At 37.5% G+C, this 21,894-nt stretch overlaps 1 protein-coding gene across 1 annotated transcript in view; it reads right to left on the bottom strand.

The window, feature by feature from the left end:
• Positions 1–21,894, bottom strand: part of LOC139938468 (uncharacterized) — a 71,983-nt gene that overhangs the window by 42,650 nt on the left and 7,439 nt on the right. The window contains exons 2-4 of the mRNA XM_071934013.1: positions 5,811–5,882; positions 3,629–3,743; positions 349–474 (exon numbers count right to left, since the gene is read on the bottom strand). Of these exons, the coding sequence (XP_071790114.1) occupies positions 349–474; positions 3,629–3,743; positions 5,811–5,882 (313 nt within the window). The remainder of the gene's footprint in view (positions 1–348; positions 475–3,628; positions 3,744–5,810; positions 5,883–21,894) is intronic.

Genomic DNA, 21,894 nt, shown 5'->3' on the forward strand with positions numbered 1-21,894 from the left:
ATTTCAAGTTTTCTGAGATCTGAACCTTTATGTTGATCAAATGACTTGCTAAGCTGGAAATATCACAATAATTTGCTAAGCAAATATAAGCAGGGAACCAGTTAAATACTGTATACCTAGCAATACATGTTGGTTGGTAACCCTATTCCATGCTAAGCAATATTTTTCTTTGGACCTCAGAGACCCCTGTGATCTCAGGGGAAAAAAATCTGTAAGGCTTCGAGGAAGACTGACTCCCTAGGGTGGAAACTTCAGGCCAATAACAATTTTTCCTGCCAAAAAATAAGTTTGACAACTTGGGGTCCGTTAATTATCACTCTGGGTAGACGGAGCAAGACGCAAACTTACAGGAAGAATCGTTGATCCATTCAATGGAGGAAGGATCGTACTCGTGAAAGTAATTGAAGACATCTTGCGTACTCATTTTGTCAACACCCGATATGAAAATAGCTTCAGGCCGAACTCTTTGCCCACCTAAAATAAAGAAAGAGTGGAGAAAACATGCAAACAGTTATTCTAATGTACAGTGTAAGAGGTTGAGACATAGTATGGGTAGCATGTTGATATAATGTATAATACTTAAATGTACATGTACATGTATTTACCACACAAGTACAAAAGTAGGCCTGATACTTTGTGGAGGCAATGAAAGCAACTGCCTCCATGCCCTCTGGTCATTGCCTTGGTGCCCTTGAAATGATCCAGTATATTTTTTACCATTTACCTCTTTTCCTTTACAATTTGTCCTTAAAGCCATTATACACGTTCGGAACAGAAAAAAATAAAAATGTTCACAGATTTACAAATAATTTACAGGGTTTACAGAAGGTAATGGTGAAAGACTTCTCTTGAAATATTATTCCATGAAATGCTTTACTTTTTGAGAAAACATTGAAACAATATCAATTCTCGATAGCGAGAATTACGGATTTATTTTTAACACATGTCATGGCACGGCGAAACGTGCGGAAACAAGAGTGGGTTTTCCCATTATTTTCTCCCGACTCCGATGTCCGATTGAGCCTAAATTTCCACAGGATTGTTATTTTATATATGTTGTGATACACGAAGTGTGGGACTTGGACAATACTGTTTACCGAAAGTGTCCAATGGCTTTAAGGAACATTACAGAATTGGTTTTGCTAACAAAACAGTTGCTGGCAGTGTAGGCACTTTATTTAATCCACCATATACATAAACTGACAAACCTGTAGAAGTTTGAGATCGATCGGCCCTCTGGGTCTCGAGAGAATAGTGAAAAACCGATTACAAATTTTGAATTGCATCGATGCCAAAACAAAAATGAATAAAACGCTCACTGAGTGATAAACTCCAAACGCGAAATTAGATTATTTATTTCTCATCAAATATGAAATTTCTGACAGAAATATTTCAAGGGATGTTTTCTACCATCATCATCATTAGACCGTGTAAGCAGAAAGTTTTAAGTAAATCTGTGATCTTCACGACTTTTGTTTCTTACCAATTCTGTAACGTTCTTTTAAAATAGTACATTGTAGATTAGGGTTTATAGGTTTGTATCACACTCTCGTTGCTATGATGGATGGACCAATCAGAATTGAGGATTCACTCAAAGCAAGTTGAACTTGTCGCAAGCAAGTAGAAATTTAAAAAGTGCATTCCTCTGTTCCTCTGTTCCCCTGAAATAAAAGTTTCCTTCGTGTTTTTTTGTACATCATGGAAAATTGTGGTAGCACAATACACCGCAATGTAATTACAAAGAATCTGCATAAGGTTTCATAGCAACAACTACTTTGTAAGAGATGTTAAATTTGCATCTACTTTGTAGTTAAAAGTCTTATGCTACGACCTTCTCCCTTGACTTATTTATCAGACTAAAACATTTTGTTTTATTACATGTATCATCTACAATCATATGTACTTGTAGAACAAAACACTCAGTTAGTGAATGAGTGGTTAAAGTAGCTAACAACTTTTTCTAGGGCAAAAGTACTTTGACTTTGTGATTTTTTTCTCTCTCACTCATCACAGACAGTGTTTCACATTTCATTCTTCATCTTTTACCACAGTCAACCTGTTCACACCTGTTCACACCTGTTCCATTTGCGCAAAAGTACCTTTTTTCACCTTCCCCGTTCTCCCCATAACAACTTTATTCCTACTTAACCACAACATGATTATTGTGTGGTATTGCAACGTTTTAAATCTCAACCTGCCGGGAATAACGGGGCGCTCAAATTCCAGACAGGTATACGTTGACTCTGGGGCAGGCAACGGGGTAGAGGAAGGAACACTTAAATGATTATGAAATATGAAGCAAACAGGTGCAGGTAATAAAGATCTCTCCAGAGCTGTCATAGGGGTACCAATGTACATGTATAGTCGCTGGTCTTTAGGCCAAATAAATAAAAAAGAATGTTTAGCGTCCACGCCCCTTCCCCTTTAAGGGACCGCCTCCCTTTCTTTCCTTTTTTTTTCTTTTCTTTTGTAAAAAAAAAATGGAAGATAGGCCTACATTTAATAATCTCATTTTTAGACAAAAAAAATAAAATTAAAATTTACAATGCATAAAATAAATAAAATTTGAAAAATAGCCCAGCAAGTTGTCTTAAAAAATGTGTCAAGAGGCAACTTCAAAACAAAAAAAATCCTTCTTCCTCTTTCAAAAAGGCAGGCGCTATACATGTTTAAAATTTTATTTGGCCTTATAAGGGGGGCGTCCCCTTAACCCTATATCAGCCTGCTGGGATAACTGCTTGGTTACCAGGGAATTAATGGCAAGCCAAACAAGATGGGATTACTCTGACTTTTTGATGTACTTGTTATTGACCTGGATGCACCTATTCTTGACAAATCACAGCTTTTTTTGTCAAGCAGGAAACATACATTTCAGTTGAAGAATCCTGTTTACATTTTGGCGAATTCAGGGGACAACATCACTCTTCCCAGATGTGGCCCTTATTGAGGTTTCAGATTTCAGGCTCAGTTTTACGTACAAGAAAAAAAAAATCAGAACTTTATAATACGTAGAATGGTGAGGTCAGACAAGAAGCCAGAGTTTGAACCCTTAAGGTCTGGCCTCTTCGCAAAGAATACATAAATAATAATAATGATGGCTTATTAAAGCGCTCATATCCGTCACTTAGTTAAGCTTGAGACGCTTTACAAAATGTATTTTCCGGCAAGGTATTGTGGGGCTACATTTGAATTATGAGACCTACTTCTTTTACATAGCAACAAGTAATGTCTTAAATTAAAAAGTTTGCACCATATGCTGTCAACACCGGGGCGAACCCCTTTTCTTTTTAATTGTGTAATTGCGGGACCAACGGCTTTAGATAGTTTCCAATCATGAGTTTTGCTATATGTTGTGGTGCTAGGACTCGAGTACACCATTTGTAGTTTATCAGTCGAACTTCAGACCATACACACATCAAGCACATTGGGCGAATCCTGGACCCATCTGTTTCAGACAACTTAACTTTAGGTCTTTAAACCACCAATTAACAATGTAGTTGTTGTAATTTAATAAAGTAATTTAATAATTCATAACCTGATATGTCAACAAATTAAATTATGTAATATTACCAATCTTAACTAAAGGATATTAGTAATTTCATCACATGGGAATTCGAGTAATACTTACCGATGGTAGAACCAGGTGGTAAAACAACCGCGTGGAGGTTATCCGACTTGCTTGACTTGGGTGGAGTCTTAATTCCAAATCTTTTGGCTCGATTGGTGCGCTTCTCTTTACTTTCCTTGAAGGACAATAACAAGAATTTTAAACCTTTGAAACTTTACAGAATTTTCATAAATTTCACTTTGTCTCAGGGTGTATTTTTTTTGGTCCACAACTGCAAAAAATAACTTTCAAGGGGGAGCTGGATAAGAAGAAATTATAAATAGTAAAATTGCGGGTACAACCACGTGCTGTTTCAGCGCTTTGAAACAGTGTTAAAGCGCTTTATAAATGCATTTAAGTTAAGTTAAGTTTAAAGGCAGTGGACACTTTTGGTAATTGTCAAAGACTAGCCTTCACAGTTGGTGTATCTCAACTTATGCATAAAATAACAAACCTGTGAAAATTTGAGCTCAATCGGTCATCAAAGTTGCGAGATAATAATGACAGAAAAATAACCCTTGTCACACCGTAGTTGTGTGCGTTCAGATGCTTGATTTCGAGACCTCAAGTTATAAATCTGAGGTCTCAAAATCAAATTCGTGGAAAATTACTTCTTTCTCAAAAACTATGGCACTTCAGAGGGAGCCGTTTCTCACAATGTTTTATACCATCAACCTTTCCCTATTACTTGTCACCAAGAAAGGTTTTATGCTAATAATTCTTTTGAGTAATTACCAATAGTGTCCACTGCCTTTAAGTTAAGTGTAAATCTCTTCCGAGTGAGTGTTGGCTCTGAAAAGAGCCAGTTTTGTTTTGGCGTTTCGAACAGTATACTCTGCTCGTCTTCAGGAGAATGCTGGACTGCAGTTTACTTTTCTGTAGTACTTCATGTTCAAGGTGTGCATCATTTCATCAAAAAAATACAGTTTGTCTTAGTGATGAGACCCAATGTGCATTGCTTTTGAAATTCACATTTTGTCCCATAAAAACAAATACGTTCCAAATGGCAGTCATTCAAAACCTGTTTATTGCACAAAGCAATTTTTTCTTTAAAAAAATCGATGCCATACAACCTTATAAAAATTTACATAGCTGGAAAAAACATTTAAAATTCAGAATGTAATGATCCACAAAATATTCCCTGAAAATGTGTGGTGTTTTGTTTAATTTCTTGACAGGGCATGGACCGTCATTTTTTACAGCAAATTATTTTGACTCCACAAAATGGAAGATCACATTGTTCCACTGGGTTTTTTTTTTTAATTGTATGTTTGCCAAAGAAATTGTGAATGTTGCACTGGTAAAATAGTTTTATTAGAAGAAAAAAAGAATTTTATTTTAGGAAATCTTTTCTTGAATCACTCCTTAAAGTATATATATAGAAAACCTTTCTAGGAAGTGACTCAAGAATTTGTTCCTTAAAAAGTAATATTTCTCATTTTAAAGAATACCATTTTCAGCAATGTGGATGTGTTCATCATTCAATCTACACTGTAAAGCTAAAAATATGTAATTGAAATAAACAACCAAGTTTTTGAAAGGAAATTCTTAAATTAGTATTTTGTATAATTTCTAGAACAATCACAGGACCCGATTTTATGGCTCTGTTTACCTGATGGACTTATACGCTTACCATGCATAGAATCTTTATAAAGCTACCATGAGCAAAGTATTCTGTAAGCAGTGTCATGAAAAAAGTGTAAGCGTTCACTTGAAAACGTATATTTTAAATTCCTACCACTAAAGAAGTTGCAGATTGTTATTTTAAAAGAGTTTCTTAAAAGGCAGTGGACACTATTGGTAATTACTCAAAATAATTATAATTAGCATAAAACCTTACTTAGTTACCAGTTCTGGGGGCTGTTCATAGTATAAAACATTGTGAGAATTGGCCCCCCTGAAGTAACGTAGTTTACGAGAAAGGGGTAATTTTCCACGAATTTGATTTCGAGACCTCAGAATTAGAAATTGAGGTCTCGAAATCAAGCATCTAGAGCACACAACTTTGTGTGAAAAGGGTGTTTTTTCTTACATTATTATCTCGCAACGTCGACGACCAATTGAGCTCAAATTTTCACAGGTTTGTTATTTTATGCATATGTTGAGATACACCAAGTGAGAAGACTGGTGTTTGACAGATACCAATGAATGAAATTAAACTTAACAAAATAAAATATGCAATTATTGGTGCAAACTTTCTTACCTTTGATAATACGTTGAACCCGGTCACAAAATTTCCACAACTTTTATTTTGATACTTCCTGACAGTTTCTTTCTGGAAATTAAAAAAATACAAAATTTAAATTTAAACAAAAAAACAGGAAAAGTACTGACAGAATAAAACAAAATTACCACTGCTAGTTAAAAAAGAAAACTTTCACACATATTGTCGTCAAGTTAAAAGGCACTGGACCACCTTTGGTAACTGTCAAAGACCAGGGCCCAATTTCATGGCTCTGCTTACCGTAAGCACAGAATCAGCACTTACGGAAGCAGGGAATTCTGTGCTTACGGCAAGCGTATTTCATGGTTTAGCGGCGAATTTGGGCTTCTGCACATAGCTTTCCAGTCCACCACCAATTGTACATTGTATCAATCACATTGGGTGAACCAAGGGGTGGAGACTAGTCTTATGTTAGGACAAGTCACTCATCCTAACTTACAAAAATGCAGGACTAGCCTTAAAGGCACTGGATGGACACTATTGGTAATTACTCAAAATAATTGTTAGCATAAAAACTTACTTGGTAACAAGCAATGGAGAGCTGTTGATAGTATAAAACATTGTGAGAAACGGCTCCCTCTGAAGTAATGTAGCTTTCGAGAAAGAAGTTACTTTCCACTAAAATACTTCGAGACCTCAGAATTAGAATTTGAGGTCCCGAAATCAAGCATCTGAAATCACACAACTTCGTGTGACAGGGGTGTTTTTTTTCCCCATTATTTTCCAGCAACTTCGACACGCAATTGAGTTCAAATTCTCACAGGTTTGTTATTTTGTGCATATGTTGAGACACACCAAGTGAGAAAACTGATCTTTGACAATTACCAAAGGTGTCCAGTGTCTTTAAGTTTTTAATATCTCCTAGGACTAGTCCTAAGTTAGGACTTAGTCCTAACTCTTGGTGAAATTGACCCCTGAACCCATCTTCGTCAGCCAACTACAATGTACGTACATATGTAAACTGACAAATCTTCATACCACCAGTCATCAATTGGTTTCAATGGAAATTGTAAAAACAAAAACTGAAATAATTTTGGTTTCCAGAAAAAGTTAAAATACATCTGGGAGAAGAGAACAACTTGTCTTCTAAAAACATGAAGAAAGGCGCCCTTGGGTTGATTTCAGTATTCACAAAGATAGTCCTAACTCAGGACTTAATCCTTAGGACTTTTTTAAGACTAATGAAAAGATGGTTAGTCCTAAGTTAGGACGAGTGAGATGACTAGTCTTAACTCTTTGTGAAATCTACCCCAGATCACAAAAGGAAAAAAAATAGTAATAAAAGAGTCTTTTTGACCTGATCCAAACAGCAGATTGAGACAAAAATTTGCTAAAAAGGATTCAAAAAAACAAAAACAGATGACTGCTGCTCTTTCTCACTCAATTAAAAAAAATACTGTTTTTAATTTTCAAAATACGCCAAAAAATATATTAAAAAACAAAAACAGATGACTGCTGCTCTTTCTCACTCAATTAAAAAAATGCTGTTCTTAATTTCAAAACTGGAAACAGGACACAAATATGGAAACATTTTATGCGTAATATACAAACTTTGTTTAGAACAACTTGGCAGTGAGGGATATTTAAAGTCATCAGTGGGACCTTGAACCAAGTCCAAAGCTTCCCAGACTACGGATACAGCGCTAAGCCAGCTGCCATAAACAATTCACATCTTAAGTAGTTATATAAAAAAGATGAGCATCGCTTTCGGGTATGCTAGGAGATCCCACCATACATGTACATGTACCTGCATTGATCAAATAGTGCTAGGTCAGCCCGGATTTGTATTCCTAAAAAATTTCTTAAAAATCACCAAGTTATAAACTTTTGAAATAAATCTGGTGGTCGAAAAAATTGTCATAACGATGCAATGCTGTAATACACCTTACAATAAAAAGCCAATGGTCATGCAACTAAATTACAGCGAGCGAAAGGGTACTGACACGAGATTATAGATTACATGTAGGTCAGACTGGATTTCTCTTCCAACAAATTTTCTTAGAACACACCAAGTTATAAACTCTCAATCTAAAGCTTGCCATTCTACGCAACTCTGTAAATACATCGTAAAATGAAACGTCAATGGTCATGCCATTTTAAAACTACACTACAACGAGCGAAAGGGTACTGACACGAGAGTAGATTATCCCGTCTGTCTCGTTTGCGCAAAACACTTACTTGCTCACGAGGTGTTATAAATCCAGAAGCGATCGTTTTTTAAACGGTAAATCGCTGGTAATCAAGACGACATATCAACACAGCTGAGGGGTGTCCACACAAACAATACACACAGATCCCATAAACACAGAGGAGCAGCTGACTGAACACGTTGGCAGCGCGACACTCTCAAGAGAAACTGTCGGACTAATCCATTGCCTCAGCTCTAAATAGGAAACGGAGGTTCTGAAGAGACTGGTGCGAGAGAGAGAGAGGGGGGGGGGGTGTTTGAGGTAGCCCAGTGCCTTACCCACATGACAACTGACATGCCTCGTGGCACTGTACCGAAGACACTTGGGTGTGAGTCAATGTATGGGTGGCGGCAAGCATGCAGATACGGTCTAGCACTAGCCGGGCAACTGACACGCAACGTATCCCTCAGATCGCTAGGCAGCGTGCACAACCGTGGTACCAATCCACGGGCATTTCCACATGGAATGTATCCATGTGTATGTATATCTCTCTTACTCTCCTCCCTTCCTAGTAGTCGGGCTCGCTTTAAGTGTGTCACTTCCTCTGGATGAGATTAGTGTATTATTCCTTTTTGCCGTCATTGATAACTCCACCCAGTTATAAATGGTCCAAGTGGGTTCTTGCAAACTGACTCAAGCAATGGTTTTTCCTATTTGAATTATTTAGCAATCTGGTTCTTCTATGTCCTAATTGACCATTATCCTCGAAGCGTTCTCCGCAGTGGCGGGCTGATGGTTAGTCTCAACTATCAAGACACCTGCTTCGTGTAAAACAGGAGGTAATTTCACGTTAAGGCAATCAACAAAAAAAGGGCCCTAGACCATACTTGGATCTTCCGTGCGAGGGGGGAAACTAAATTAGTTCAACACAGGGGACGTCACATGTTTGCCAAGAAAAGCCACAATATATCTACTTAATGGTTTTATGTATTCAATGGAAGGATATCCTTAGGCAGTGAAATTAGTCCTACAACTTTTTTTGTAATTCACTTAAAAGTGTCCACATGTTGCACTTTCCATGACCAACATAAACTTCTCACCTTTGACCCAAAATAGAACTAGCCAATTAAATAAAGATGATACTATGCAACTACTTTTTATGTAGAACAATAATAATAAACAATCAGGACTCTTGAACTTTATCACACCCTAGGGGCACCTCAAAGTGCGCGTCATTTTTACGACAGGTAAGCTGCTAAGCTGTGTGTATGGTTGGCACTGACGCTGTAGCAGCTGGAGCGCATTGGGCCCAGCTGATTACCACTTTTTGCATAAGAGCCTATCACAGGTCCTTTTGGTTGGAAAGCAGGGCCCAATTTCCTTGATAAAAACAGAGTTACCAACCAAATTTTCACGTGATTTTCAGGATAAGCAAACAACACATGAATACCAGTAAAACAAGCAATATGCAACAGATGGAAATTTGTTAAGTAGCCTAATCCTGGTTTTTCATTGAGGAAGAAACTTCATGCTAAGCAAATTGTTGTGCTTAGCAGCTCTATGAAATTGGGCCCTGATTAGAACAGCTAACATGGCTAAGGCTTGATACAATCTTAACATAACCCATGTGGTTGATTGTTGCTCAACAATCTTGCTGTCATATGTACATGTCACAATCTTGATTTCCTGTAATATCAGAGTTGAAGGTCTTAATACTCATCAACAATGCAAGTCGCTGTTTTGGGGTCTCAGACATCCAGATCTTAACTTCAACACTGCCAAACATTATTATCTGTGAACCTTCCGATTCTTGAAACAGAAAGTATCTCCATGTGTGTACCATAGAGTGTACCATTTTTCCTACAATGGGCTAGAACTGGGAGGGGAGATCCGTAAGACAGCAGGGCTTGTATCTCAAAATTTTACTTTAGACCAGAAAATGTGTTACTTCTGATTAAATATGGGGGCTCTCTCTATTCAGCATCTACAGGGCTCGAAATTCACACTGGACCGCAACCCTGAGGGCAGTGATTTTAGCATCAGGCCAGTAAACTCACAACTGGACAAGCCCGGTGGTCTTGTTTTTTTGGTTTTTTTTCAATTGAATAATAGTAGGCTACCTCATTGTGTAATTATCTTTTGCGACAAAAATGTTGATGATGAATCTGATTGTTCAATTCTGTTGCATATTGATAGAATGATAAGATCTAGTGGACACTATTGGTAGCTACTCAAAATAATTATTAGCATAAAACTTTTCTTGGTGACGAGAAATGGGGAGAGGTTGATGGTATAAAACATTCCGAGAAACGGCTCCCTCTGAAGTGACATAGTTTTCGAGAAAGAAGTAATTTTCCACGAATTTGATTTCAAGACCTCAAGTTTAGAACTTGAGGTCTCAAAATCAACCATTTAAACGCACACAACTTCGTGTGACAAGGTTTTTTTATTTTTTTATTATTATTATCTCACAAGTTCGATGACCGATTGAGCTCAATTTTTCACAGGTTTGTTATTTTATGCATATGTTGAGATACACCAACTGTGAAGGCTAGTCTTTGACAATTACCAATAGTGTCCACTGCCTTTAATAGTGCTTGTTCAACGCATTTTGAGTCTGGTCTTGTAAAATAAATTCTGGAACAGTACAAACTCAGAGCTCTACATGTACAAACAACGTGGCCTGAGCCCCTTGTCCAAGGTTTTACAGCCCAACTACAACTCTAGAAACTCTAAGAAATTAAACAGCAACCTGAGCGGAATGTTTTCAACAGAAATGGTATTTTTACTAATTTATAATGCACTTGTTCACCATTTTAATGTAATTTTGATATGTGTACACTTCTGAACTTTTCGTAATTATCGAGTAAATTATCAGGCCCCTACCTAAAGGTTTTTTGAAAAACTAAAAACACTTCTGCCGTTGAGAGCGGGACAATGCCGCTGACGTCATTTGTGGGAGTTTGCTTTGTTATACATCCACGCTGCAACAAAGCGGCTTTATCTACTTATGATGTTTTGAGAATGATTACGTAACAGGGCTTTTCGCAAATCTCGCAGAAAAGCTCTGGACAAGGGCATACAAAATGATTGTTTTTTTTACACAATTGAAACCTATTTATAATCATATGACTCAATTTCCTTATTCATTGAAAACATTTTAAGTGGAATTCAGCAAAGTTCACGACTTGACATTTTCGTTCAAGCAGGTCTTTAAACCAAATAGTAATATTATTTGACCTCTAGCTGAGGGTGCCCAACTCAACTATTGACTCTAATGAAAGTAAAAAATAAAAAAGGCAGGGCAAGAACAAACGCTGTTCTACAGACCCAGATTAAGAGACAATCTCAACTACATGTTCCACACCTGTTTCTGTATCTTCAGCAGATAATGTAGTTGATGACTTCAATCTCTATAAAGCTAAAACCCTGTAATTCCAAGTATTTCCCTTATTTTCAGCATCACAGTAATCTTCAACTCATACTGACGAAACAATACAATGGCCTCTCAGCTGTTTGTTTTAGCTGGAATTTCCCTGGAATCTGATTCACTTTAGGACATTAACTAAGTTGTTAATAAAGAGGGATTAGCTTGGCTTTGCTAACATGGCGCCGAAGCAGAAATTCTGTGTTGGTTGTCTGTATGCTGTATGTGCACTACTCTAAGTCTCATTGCTCAGCTGTCAACATGAATGTCCTACATAAAAAAAAACATTCTCTAAATGTGTTTCTGAAAACAGAAAATTGTTTACTTCCTTTTAATTTGTATGTTTAAAAAAAAAGTATGACGCATCATTGGGTTTCAGAAGAGTACACTGTCCTCTAGTTTTTTAATTATTTAATTACGCCTGTTATTAATCTTTCTGTGAATGAAGCTACGGAATCTTCAAAAGTGCCTTGCACTGTTATGCTGAAGATGCAATATACAGAGAAGACGTTACTTGGTTACGAGTAATGGGAAGCTGTTGATAGTGTAAAACATTGTGAGAAACGGCTCCCTCTGAAGTGACATAGTTTTCGAGAAAGAAGTAATTTTCCACGAATTTGATTTCAAGACCTCAGAATTAGATTTTGAGGTCTCGAAATCAAGCATCTGAAAGCACACAACTTTGTGTGACAAGGGTGTTTTTTCTTGCATTATTATCTCGCAAAATCGACGACCAATTGAGCTCAAATTTTCAGAGGTTTGTTATTTGATGCATATGTTGAGATACATCAAGTGAGAAGACTGGTCTTTGACAATTACCAATTGTCCAGTGTCTTTAAGATGCGTTTCCATATATTTTAAAGATGGAGCTTCTGCATCCTATGTACAACTACATGTAACTAGTCAAATTAGGTAATGTTTCAGGAAAACACAGAATACTGATCTGAAAAAAATGTGCTTACTTTGAGGAAATTGGTGAAAATTGGTGAAAGTCGGTGGTCGGAACGAGCCGGAGATTGCATTTATAATATTATGTTATCGGTTGAACTGTCATACTTTCATACAGCTTTATCTCATTAGGATAAAACAGTTTTTGACCAACACCAGTATCGCTTTCATAACTTTTTTGACCTTCAAAGTTCATTGCACTAATTGACTAAGGTACCTAGTTACAAACTTTCCCGCTTTTTCCCGTCCTTCTTTAGTAATATTATTGCTAGATGGAAAGTATTTTGCAGAAAGATTTTCACTTTCTAAATTTTTGATGTATGGGATAGGATATTAAAAGTGACAGGATAAAAATATGAAAAACTTTAGAAGTTGAAGAGGTCAATGTAAGTCAGTTTTGTGCAATGTGTCACTCTTTCAGTTTGGTACTTTTACATTTGGTTTTCATCATCCCCGGGAAGATTAGAAGTCAAACAATAGTCATCATACGAACCGTATGAAAACTTGTGTGCCTCATTTTTTTCTCTTTTAGTGCCAAAGTCATGCGTACACTGTTCAATTCAAACTCTGGTGTTTCTGATCAGCAGAGTGGGGGGTTCGAATCCCCAGCCATGACCTTTTAAAGCATGACACTTAACCATTGGTTAAAAGCTGTTGGTCCCATGTGTTGTGTAACGCACGTAAAAGAACCCAGTGCACTTTTCGAAAAGAGAAGGGGTTCGCCCCGGTGTTCCTGGCTGTGGCTGCTGTATGCACCGTAGCGCCTTGTAAAATCCCTTAGGTGCTAAACAATTGGGTCTCAAAATTCATCACTGCAATTACCTATCTTTCTGAAAGTTTGTATGTACTTAAGTACCTTGTTAGGTGGATACCTGCGCTTTATAAGATTTTGGTATTATTATTATTAATTATCAATTTTATGTACATGTATTCTGAAAGTGCAATTATCGTACATGTACAATCTTTCTTACTTCTCATCGCCCAGAATTACAAATGTAAATGTGTCGATAAGTGATGTGAATGATGAGCAACCTGTGTGCCCATTTTTCTGCCGGAGCTGCAAACTCCTAAGAAGTTGAACATGTTTCAGGAATGCTTGAGACCTGACTATCACAGGTAGTAATTGCCCGTTTCATACTTCATGCAACGTGTGCAAAGGCGAAGTTAATTTGACATCACAAATTCACCAACAAAAATTGCAAACATCTATAGCTGCGGGTGACGTGAAGTTCGCTTTCCATTCCGGAATGTATGAACCAAGTTTAACAATGTAAGGTGCTTTTGAACAATGCACAATCATGCACAATACCTACATTACAAGAACCACAGAACTGTGTAGAGATTTCGAAAGTTGTTTTTGTTGTTTCTGATTACATTTGTTAACCCCGGGCGGTTCATTAATTGGGAAGCGCTGTAGTCTGTTTTCCAGAAACCGAATGACGAACCAATTAAATCGTCCTGCTTAGTGCCTGTCGTTATTTAACAACGACTCATTACAGCCATGTGTCGGATATCCTCGTTCCTGGACACTACATCTGGGCATTGTTACCCAATTCAGACATCTAGAGTCTTAACTTTCAGCTTACCGTAATTAATAGGCAGATGATAGATAAAACAAAGGAGTAATGGGTCGTAACTGAATTTCAACCCTATGTTGGGGTTGCTTAGTCAGTTCATCTCGTTTCTTAGAAAATAAAATGACGTTATAAGACCGGTTGGATGGTCAACAGTCACACTAATTGTGGGACACACTCATTTATTTCTTTGAGAGTCAAGCAGCCACTTACTATGAAGATCAGTAGGCACACTTTTTTATTTCAGTCAAGGGTCAGGGACCACACTATTTGGTTCCTTTGAGTGTCAAGGATCACACTATTCTAGCAATTCAAAGGCCATGGGTTCGAATCCCACCTGATTGACAAGAACGCGATTGTTAAACTTTTTTAACACAAAGATTGCTCTCAAGTGCTTTTTAAAAAATTAACAAAATTATTGTTTGTTAACTTTGATGAAAGTTTCATGAGTCATTTACATAAAACATGTATATTTTAAAGCAACCAATTTCAAAGTTTGTGCTTTACTTTAGGCAATAAGGTTATCTTATCACTTAATTACAGACAGCTAGCAAAACAGAGTACACCACCTTCTCCAAGGAAAATCTTTGAGGCGCATTGAAGACTTCATTCCACTTCCACATACTTGGCAAAGTTACTGGGGCAGATCTCCCCATTGGCGTGTCCCTAACCCCGGTCTATCCCTCCCTTCCCAATCCCTTGAGACTTCATGACAGGGGACCACGACTAACTGATATCTTCACTTTAGGTACAGCTAGCAAAACAGAGTACGCCACCTTGTCCATGAAAACTTTTTGATGTGCATTGAAGACTTCATTCCAGTGCATGTACAAATGTACTTGGCAAAGTTACAGGGGCAGATTTCCCCATTGCCATGTCCCTAACCCCGGTCTATTCCTCCCTTCCCAATCCCTTGAGACTTCACGACAGGGGACCACGACTAACTGATATCTTCACTCGGGTCTTTGTAGGTGATCAGAGTTCCAATCAGTGACATACAGTAGTCGTGTCTATCCCAAAAGAGATGGTTTCAGAGCCAACGCCCCGGTGAGCCATACCCGAGTTTAGAGGAAAAAACTTGACAGCTATTTCATCTCAATAAAAGTGAGGCCCAGATGGGAGTGAAGTAATTAAACAAATTAAACAAATTAAGCTACTAGGAGGTCTCGCCCACGGATGCAGAAATGAAATTTCAACCTGGGAAATAAAAACACTTCAAAGTCACAAGACTCTTTAATTAAAGGTACATTATTAGACATATGACTTAAAAACTCTAAAATAACCTGAAGTTAAAAATAACAATATTGCACACCTATGTCTGTATCAGGGTGCTACTGGAGTTTGAACATTACCACCCTGGGGTGGATTTCACAAAGAGTTTTAAAGACAAGTTTTATTAGGACTCGTTCTAACTTAGGACTAGCCTCAGGTTTTTAATAACTCTTAAAGAGTCCCAGAACTACATGGAATCTTAAGTTAGAACTATCTTGGTAAAATTGACTCCTGGTCTCTAAACCATTTATTTCAGAACACTCTGAGTCTGGGTGCATAATGTACAACTTTCAAGTATGTAGCGCATCAAGCCAAAGCAAACCGATCAAAAGAAACCATCTCAGCCCTCAGAGGACCCATTACTCCTGCACGAGGAGAAACCAATAAAGTATCTTGCTCGGATTTATTAATCCCATAGAGCAAGTTCAGGTGGGCGAATAGAGTCACGACTTCCATATTCAATCTAGATGCTGCGAGGTTCACCTAATTTCAAATGGTCATGCTGGGTCACGATAACTCTAGATCTTATTCAAAATGTTAATAATAGGCCTACATATTTTCGCAGTGAGATAATTTGTTAATAAATGCACTTTTGAATAATAGAAAACAAGAAATGGAGATGACAATGATGAGCCAACAGTTTGCTTTGTTAACTTAAATCCTTTTGTCTGCTCAACAAAATACATTGTGACAAGTGGATCGACTTTTTGTAAACACATTTCTCCCTCCAAAAAGCAACCTCTATTCCATATCAACCCTTCAATACCGTGCAGCTGGCAAAAAAGAAAATTCAGCTCTTTCAAATTGAAAGAGAGTCATGCCGTTAGAACAAGAATCCAAGAAGAGAATCTGAAAGATTGAAACAAATCTTGTCTACTGTGGAAGTGCTCAAGTAATCCACTGAGAGTGGATGAGGCATATTGTATGTCTTTTTAAAATTTAATTTAATACCTCCTGAAGACTTTCTGTAAGCTTTTGATCCCAATCACAAAAGAAGCAATACGTTTTGTTGCTTGTAAAATGAAAAAGATTGCTTTGTTTTCTTCACAATATGTACATTCATTGGATTGAATTCCCAAACTGTTTATTGGTTTTGTGAAAATCCCAATCATTGCCAAAGCTGTACAAAGCAAGTTTGCTTCTTTATCGACATCATCGCCCCATTAGAACGAGAGTCAATTCAGACTGGGGTATAACAGACTATACAGATTTGCCGTCAGCCTAATGAACTTAAAGTTAAGTAGGAAATTAGTTTATGAATTAAATGAAAAGGTCTTCCTGCTCTAAAACTAATCCGTCTTGTAATTTTCTCTTTCCCCTCCAAGATTGCGTACATTTCAGTAGATGTATGGGCTCCATGTATAAGTCAGGCAGGTTTAAAGGCACTGGACACTATTGGTACATGTAATTACTTAAAATAACTGTTAGCATGAAAACTTACTTGGTAACAACAAGCAATGGAGAGCTGTTGATAGTATAAAACATTGTGAGAAACGGCTCCTTCTGAAGTAACACAGTTTTTGAGAAAGAAGTAATTTCTCAGTAAATTGTTTGAATTGATTTTGAGACAAGAATCTGGAAGCACACAACTTGTGCCATCACATGGGTGTTTTCTTCCATTATTCTCTCACAACTTCGATTACCAATTGAGTTCAAATTTTCACAGGCTTTTTATTCTATGTTGAGATATACCAAGTGAGAAGACTGGTCTTTGACAATTACCAAAGGTGTAGAAGTCTGAGATCGATCATCCATCTGACATTGATGAAAACAAATTGAATAAAACGCTCACTGAGGGATAAACTCCTAACAGGAAGTTAGTTATATTTACTTTTCAGACAGAAATATTTCAATGAAAGTTTTCTTTTAGTATCATCATCATCATTAGTCCGTGTAAGTTTTATGTAAATCTGTTATCTTAGACAATTTTTGTCTTACTAATTTTGTAATCAGGGATGTGACAGACAGTTGAACAAAAACCTGAAGTATGGGCGCAAAGTGGAAGCCAAAAGCCAGAAAGCTTGCGAGCGCAAAAGCTTGCAGACTGCATGCATGTTTTTATCTTAATTATCTTATGAATTTGATTGAAGTTTAAAAAACGGAATTCCGGTTAGAAACTAAGAAATCACATGCCTGTGTAATGTTCCTTTAATCAAGACCAAGGATCATTGTTTATGGGTGTGGGAATAGAAAAAGTATTATGAGTGTCCCACAGTTCCTGTCAAACAGCAATACCTGTAGAAGGACATCAGGCAAGGGAAGTCCCATACAGGCTTCAGGGCATCACAGAAACCGGATTGATAGTAGTTTCTGTCATTAAACTTTCCTGCCCACGCCCCACCAGAATGTCTCATCCGATTAACGCTACTCCCCGGAGATGCACTCTAGTGTTCCCGACGCCCCAAACAGACAAGTACAGAAACTAATTCATTCCAAATTGCCACGTCTGTGATTGCATACGCACTGGTGAGAAGGAGAGAGGTGAGTGTCAGCTAATGCGAAAAGGGGGTGTCACTACGATTTTATCTCTATTTACCCGGCACTTGTCAACTTCTCTGCCGCGTTATCTTTGATGGATCAGCCGAATGCAGTGAGTGAATGTTTTCGGAGTTAATCGCTTAATTAGCAGCGTCCCCACAGGGATTCAAGAGTCAGCCAGCGCCATGTAATCCAAAGTCATAATCTCAAAATGTGGTTTACATCATCGTGGATTCACAGAAAAAAAAGATTGGTGAGCTTTCTGTCTGGCGAAGAGAAAGTTTAAAAGGTTTTGATACCTTTTGTAGATCTATCACACTTTTTTGGCTGTGATAGGAATCCCTACTCACTGTGAAAATCGCAGAGCAATATTTTTAGCAGAGTGGTGTTAATCCGTTGTACTTAATAAAAATAATAATAATAATAATAATAATAATAAAGTCAATTTATCTAGCCCCCATCCATGAAACATGCTCCTGTGCGCTTTTAAACAGTTGAACAAACACCCATGTTGATTTCTTCAATTCCTAAGACGAAAATTATTTTCATGAATTTTGTTACTCATTTCTCAAAAACACAGCATCTCAGCAAGTAATATTTTAAGGGAAGCTTTCTATCCTTATCTTCTAACCATGTAAGTTTAATGTAAATCTGTGGACATGGTGTTTTGCGTCGAACAAATAGTACCCAAACCCTTTAAATAGTCCCACTGTCAAGCCACCCTGATGTGAGGTGACTAGCACCCCTTCTTAAAGCCCCGGTAATACTAATACTAACTGAATCGCTCGTTAGCAACCTGCCAGAGGCATTTAGTAGGATAAAACTCACCACATGGAAAGCTTAAGCACCACTTAAACTTTGATGTGTAAGTGTTCATACAATACTCAAAAATAAAAATGTAAACAAACATTGTCAGGTTCCAACAGGTGGTCAACATCTTCACGACTTTAAGGGTTCACTAGTTTTCTTGGAAGACTCTTTGCTGAATTTATAATAAAAAAGGAGGGGAAACTAGAGTGACTTAAAAAGATCTGAAGTTTCCTAAATGGGTTAACTAAAGGATGAATCAAGTTAAACTACTAACATTGATTCACCCAAACTGATAAACTGCGATAATGTGAAGAAAAGAAAAGTGAAAAAAAATTTCCTGTTTGCCCCTAAACCCCCACCTCAAATCTCACATACGACATGTACCCTCTCATGTACCCTTTTAACTATTCCTAGAACTTCCTCATCATATAGTGATCGTGCCTTTTCCGCTTGTGCTCCTAAACTTTGGAACGCTTTACCTAATAACATCAAGTGCTGTAGTTCTCTTCCATTGTTTAAAAACTTGCTGAAAACTCATTTATCTAAATCCTCATACACGTAGCTCATTACATGTCTTGACAGTAGATTATTCATTGTATAATTTTTTATTATGTTCTACATTTCTTGTTGTTGTATATGTAGTGTTTTTTGTTCTGCCCCTCGGAATAGGGTCTTGTACACTAGATAGATGGCGCATTATAAATGCATTATTATTATTATTATAATTATTATTATTATTATTATTATTATCATGTTGGTTGAACCAGCAAATCAAGGAATTACAATGTAGCTTTGCTTTCCAATTGTTTAATTTATAATCAGTAAGCTGCCAGATTTCCGTTTGTTTGTTATTGTTTTGTTATAATGGCATACTTGTACAAAAGAAATCTTTCCTCCATGTTGGGACCAATAAACTGAATTAAATAGAATGGTTGAAGATTGAATGAGATGATTATTGATGTCAAGTGCATCTTCATGATACGACAATCATCAGTACACCTTCATCCCCGTGCACTCTAAAGCCATCTTCCTATCGGACTTTCTTTTCCGCTGCCAAGCAAAAAGTTACCGTGACTGGCTTTGGTGTACATTTTACGTGTGCTCCCACCTGGACTTATATTCTGCGACGTTTGAGAAGCATTTTACCAGAGGTGAGATTAATTACTAAAGAAAAAGTCTGAAACTTGGATACAAGTCCATGTTGGCAGTAAGGTGAAATGGTGGCAGTAACCCCTGGGGTTATAGATTCCAAGGAGCTTTGGAAACAGTATCCAAAGCACCAGAAAAAGTAGACAATTGAGCAGGATTTCTTTATTTGTGGGGGAAAAAATGTCTGATTTTCTTCACCAGGCCGACTAAAAAAGACTGAATTCAGCCAAAAGACTGAACAATCTCATCCCTGTTTTACACTGTGGTAGTGGTAGGTTTACAACGCGGAGCTGTTTCCATTTTACTTTTTAGCGGCTCTGTTAAGTTACCAGGGCTGCGCAGAAGTCTTCCGCGACCTCTTTCAGCCTGTTAGTTTTACATCACAGGCGCGGTAAGGTGACAGGGAGGCCAGTTTACCACGCGTCCCCATTGGATTTAGTTTTGTCATTTACAGCAAAGTCGCGATACTTAAAGACAAAAAAAGTCCAATGGGAACAAGAATTAAGCTTCCTCAAGGATTCTGAGAAGCATAAAATCTTTCCAAGGGTAGCCCTCATTGTCACAAGGTAACTCCGCATCAACAATTGTTTGTACAGCAAACCACCTTTTATCTGAGCCCTTTGAACAAACAGTTGTCGCAACCGATTATCATCAATTTAGAGTTTAATCCCGCAGTTGAACCTTCCGCCGTTACTCAATAGTGCTGCAAACAAGGGAATTCCGAAGAAGCCTACCACCCAAGTTTGCAAGAGTGCGTTTCGTGCGACTGGTTGCGTGCAAGGCTGCAGCGCCCCTCGCCATGTGTCTTTCAACAAAAAAATCTAATTAGATAAGGCAGGAAATGGATTGAACAGGAGGTGTTGGCTGATGGGTATTCTGACACTCCGTTCTTTGCTTTCGTCTCTTTGTAAACCACCCCCACATTCAAGTCTGACTCCTCCCCCCATCCAGGGCACTGATCATTTGGTTGAAGATTGCACGCATCCGGTATGTTATTAAAATGAAATACATACATCAGGATAAAATCGTACAGAAATTGACTTGACAAGTAGTTTAATAGCTTAAACATGTTTGAAGATTAATATTTCCTAATGAAATGAAGAAACTAAATCATCCTTCAAAATTAGCGCTTCAAAGTTAAACACAACAGTAATACAAAAAAATGTTTACTAATAAATTAAATAAATTTGATGATTTCATTGCTAAAAGATGTATTCTTTTAAATAAGGGGTGTGGCTGCGCGCCCATATTTCCAGAATTGTGTTGTGTTGATCATGGCATGGCAGGGGTGTGGTGGCCAAGTGATCAGAGGCATATCTCAGTGCGATTTAAAGTCCTGTCTTGCCCAAGTCTGCGACCCTAATGTCCCTGAAACATTTATAAGTAACAATAACCGTAACCATTGATCGTAACATTCGTTCCTCCCGACAGTCAGACAAACAAACTTCTGCTAGTTTGACCACATCCAGCCACATAAAAAAATGTGTCTAAACCGGCAGATAACAAAAATGTTTATAATGGATCCATAAACCAAATTCAGTTTCAGTCATGTTTTAACTACACAGTAAACAAAAAGCCAATGCGGTGTCAAACACGATTATGACTATGTTACCCATATCCTTCTCAAAACAGTCAGTGACAACTTTGTTTACAAAATATGGATCTTAGATTCTAAATTAAAAGAACAATAATCTAATTCAAGGTCTTATGTCTGCACGAATCTCCCACCCCGCTTTCTGTGTTAACACGTATTTCTAATTAGTCAAGCATGCTACTATAGCGGACCACCTGCTACCAATGACAGACCACCTGTTCAAGCAATGGGGGGGGGGGGGCTCTGAAAGTACCCGCTAAAAAATAGTCTCAAGTCCCCCAGAGGAGTCTACTGTGGTTGATTAGGCCAAATGAAAATTTTAAAAAGTTGATCGTCCTCTCCCTCATGGTTTTTAAAGGCCACATTTTTTATTTTTTTTTTAAACCAGACAAATTTTCGGAGAATTTCTCATTAAACTTCTTTTAAGAACTTGTAAAGCAAAAAACTACATGTACATAAAGTAAGGTGACTTTAAACTAGAGAATTTGGGGTCGGTTTGAACGTTTAGAAAAAAATAACAGCAAAAAATAGAAAGGCCGTCCTAATACTCCTCTTATTGGAAAAACCCGCACGATCGACTGGTATTTTTTCTGACATGGCCTTAGACCACATCCCATGCGTTCATTACACACATAAAAATGATAAGATAATTGGGTAGAGTAGGAATTGACAGGTACTCAAT

The sequence above is a fragment of the Asterias amurensis genome, chromosome 6, assembly GCF_032118995.1.
Source record: "Asterias amurensis chromosome 6, ASM3211899v1".
NCBI classification, from domain to species: Eukaryota; Metazoa; Echinodermata; class Asteroidea; order Forcipulatida; family Asteriidae; genus Asterias; species Asterias amurensis.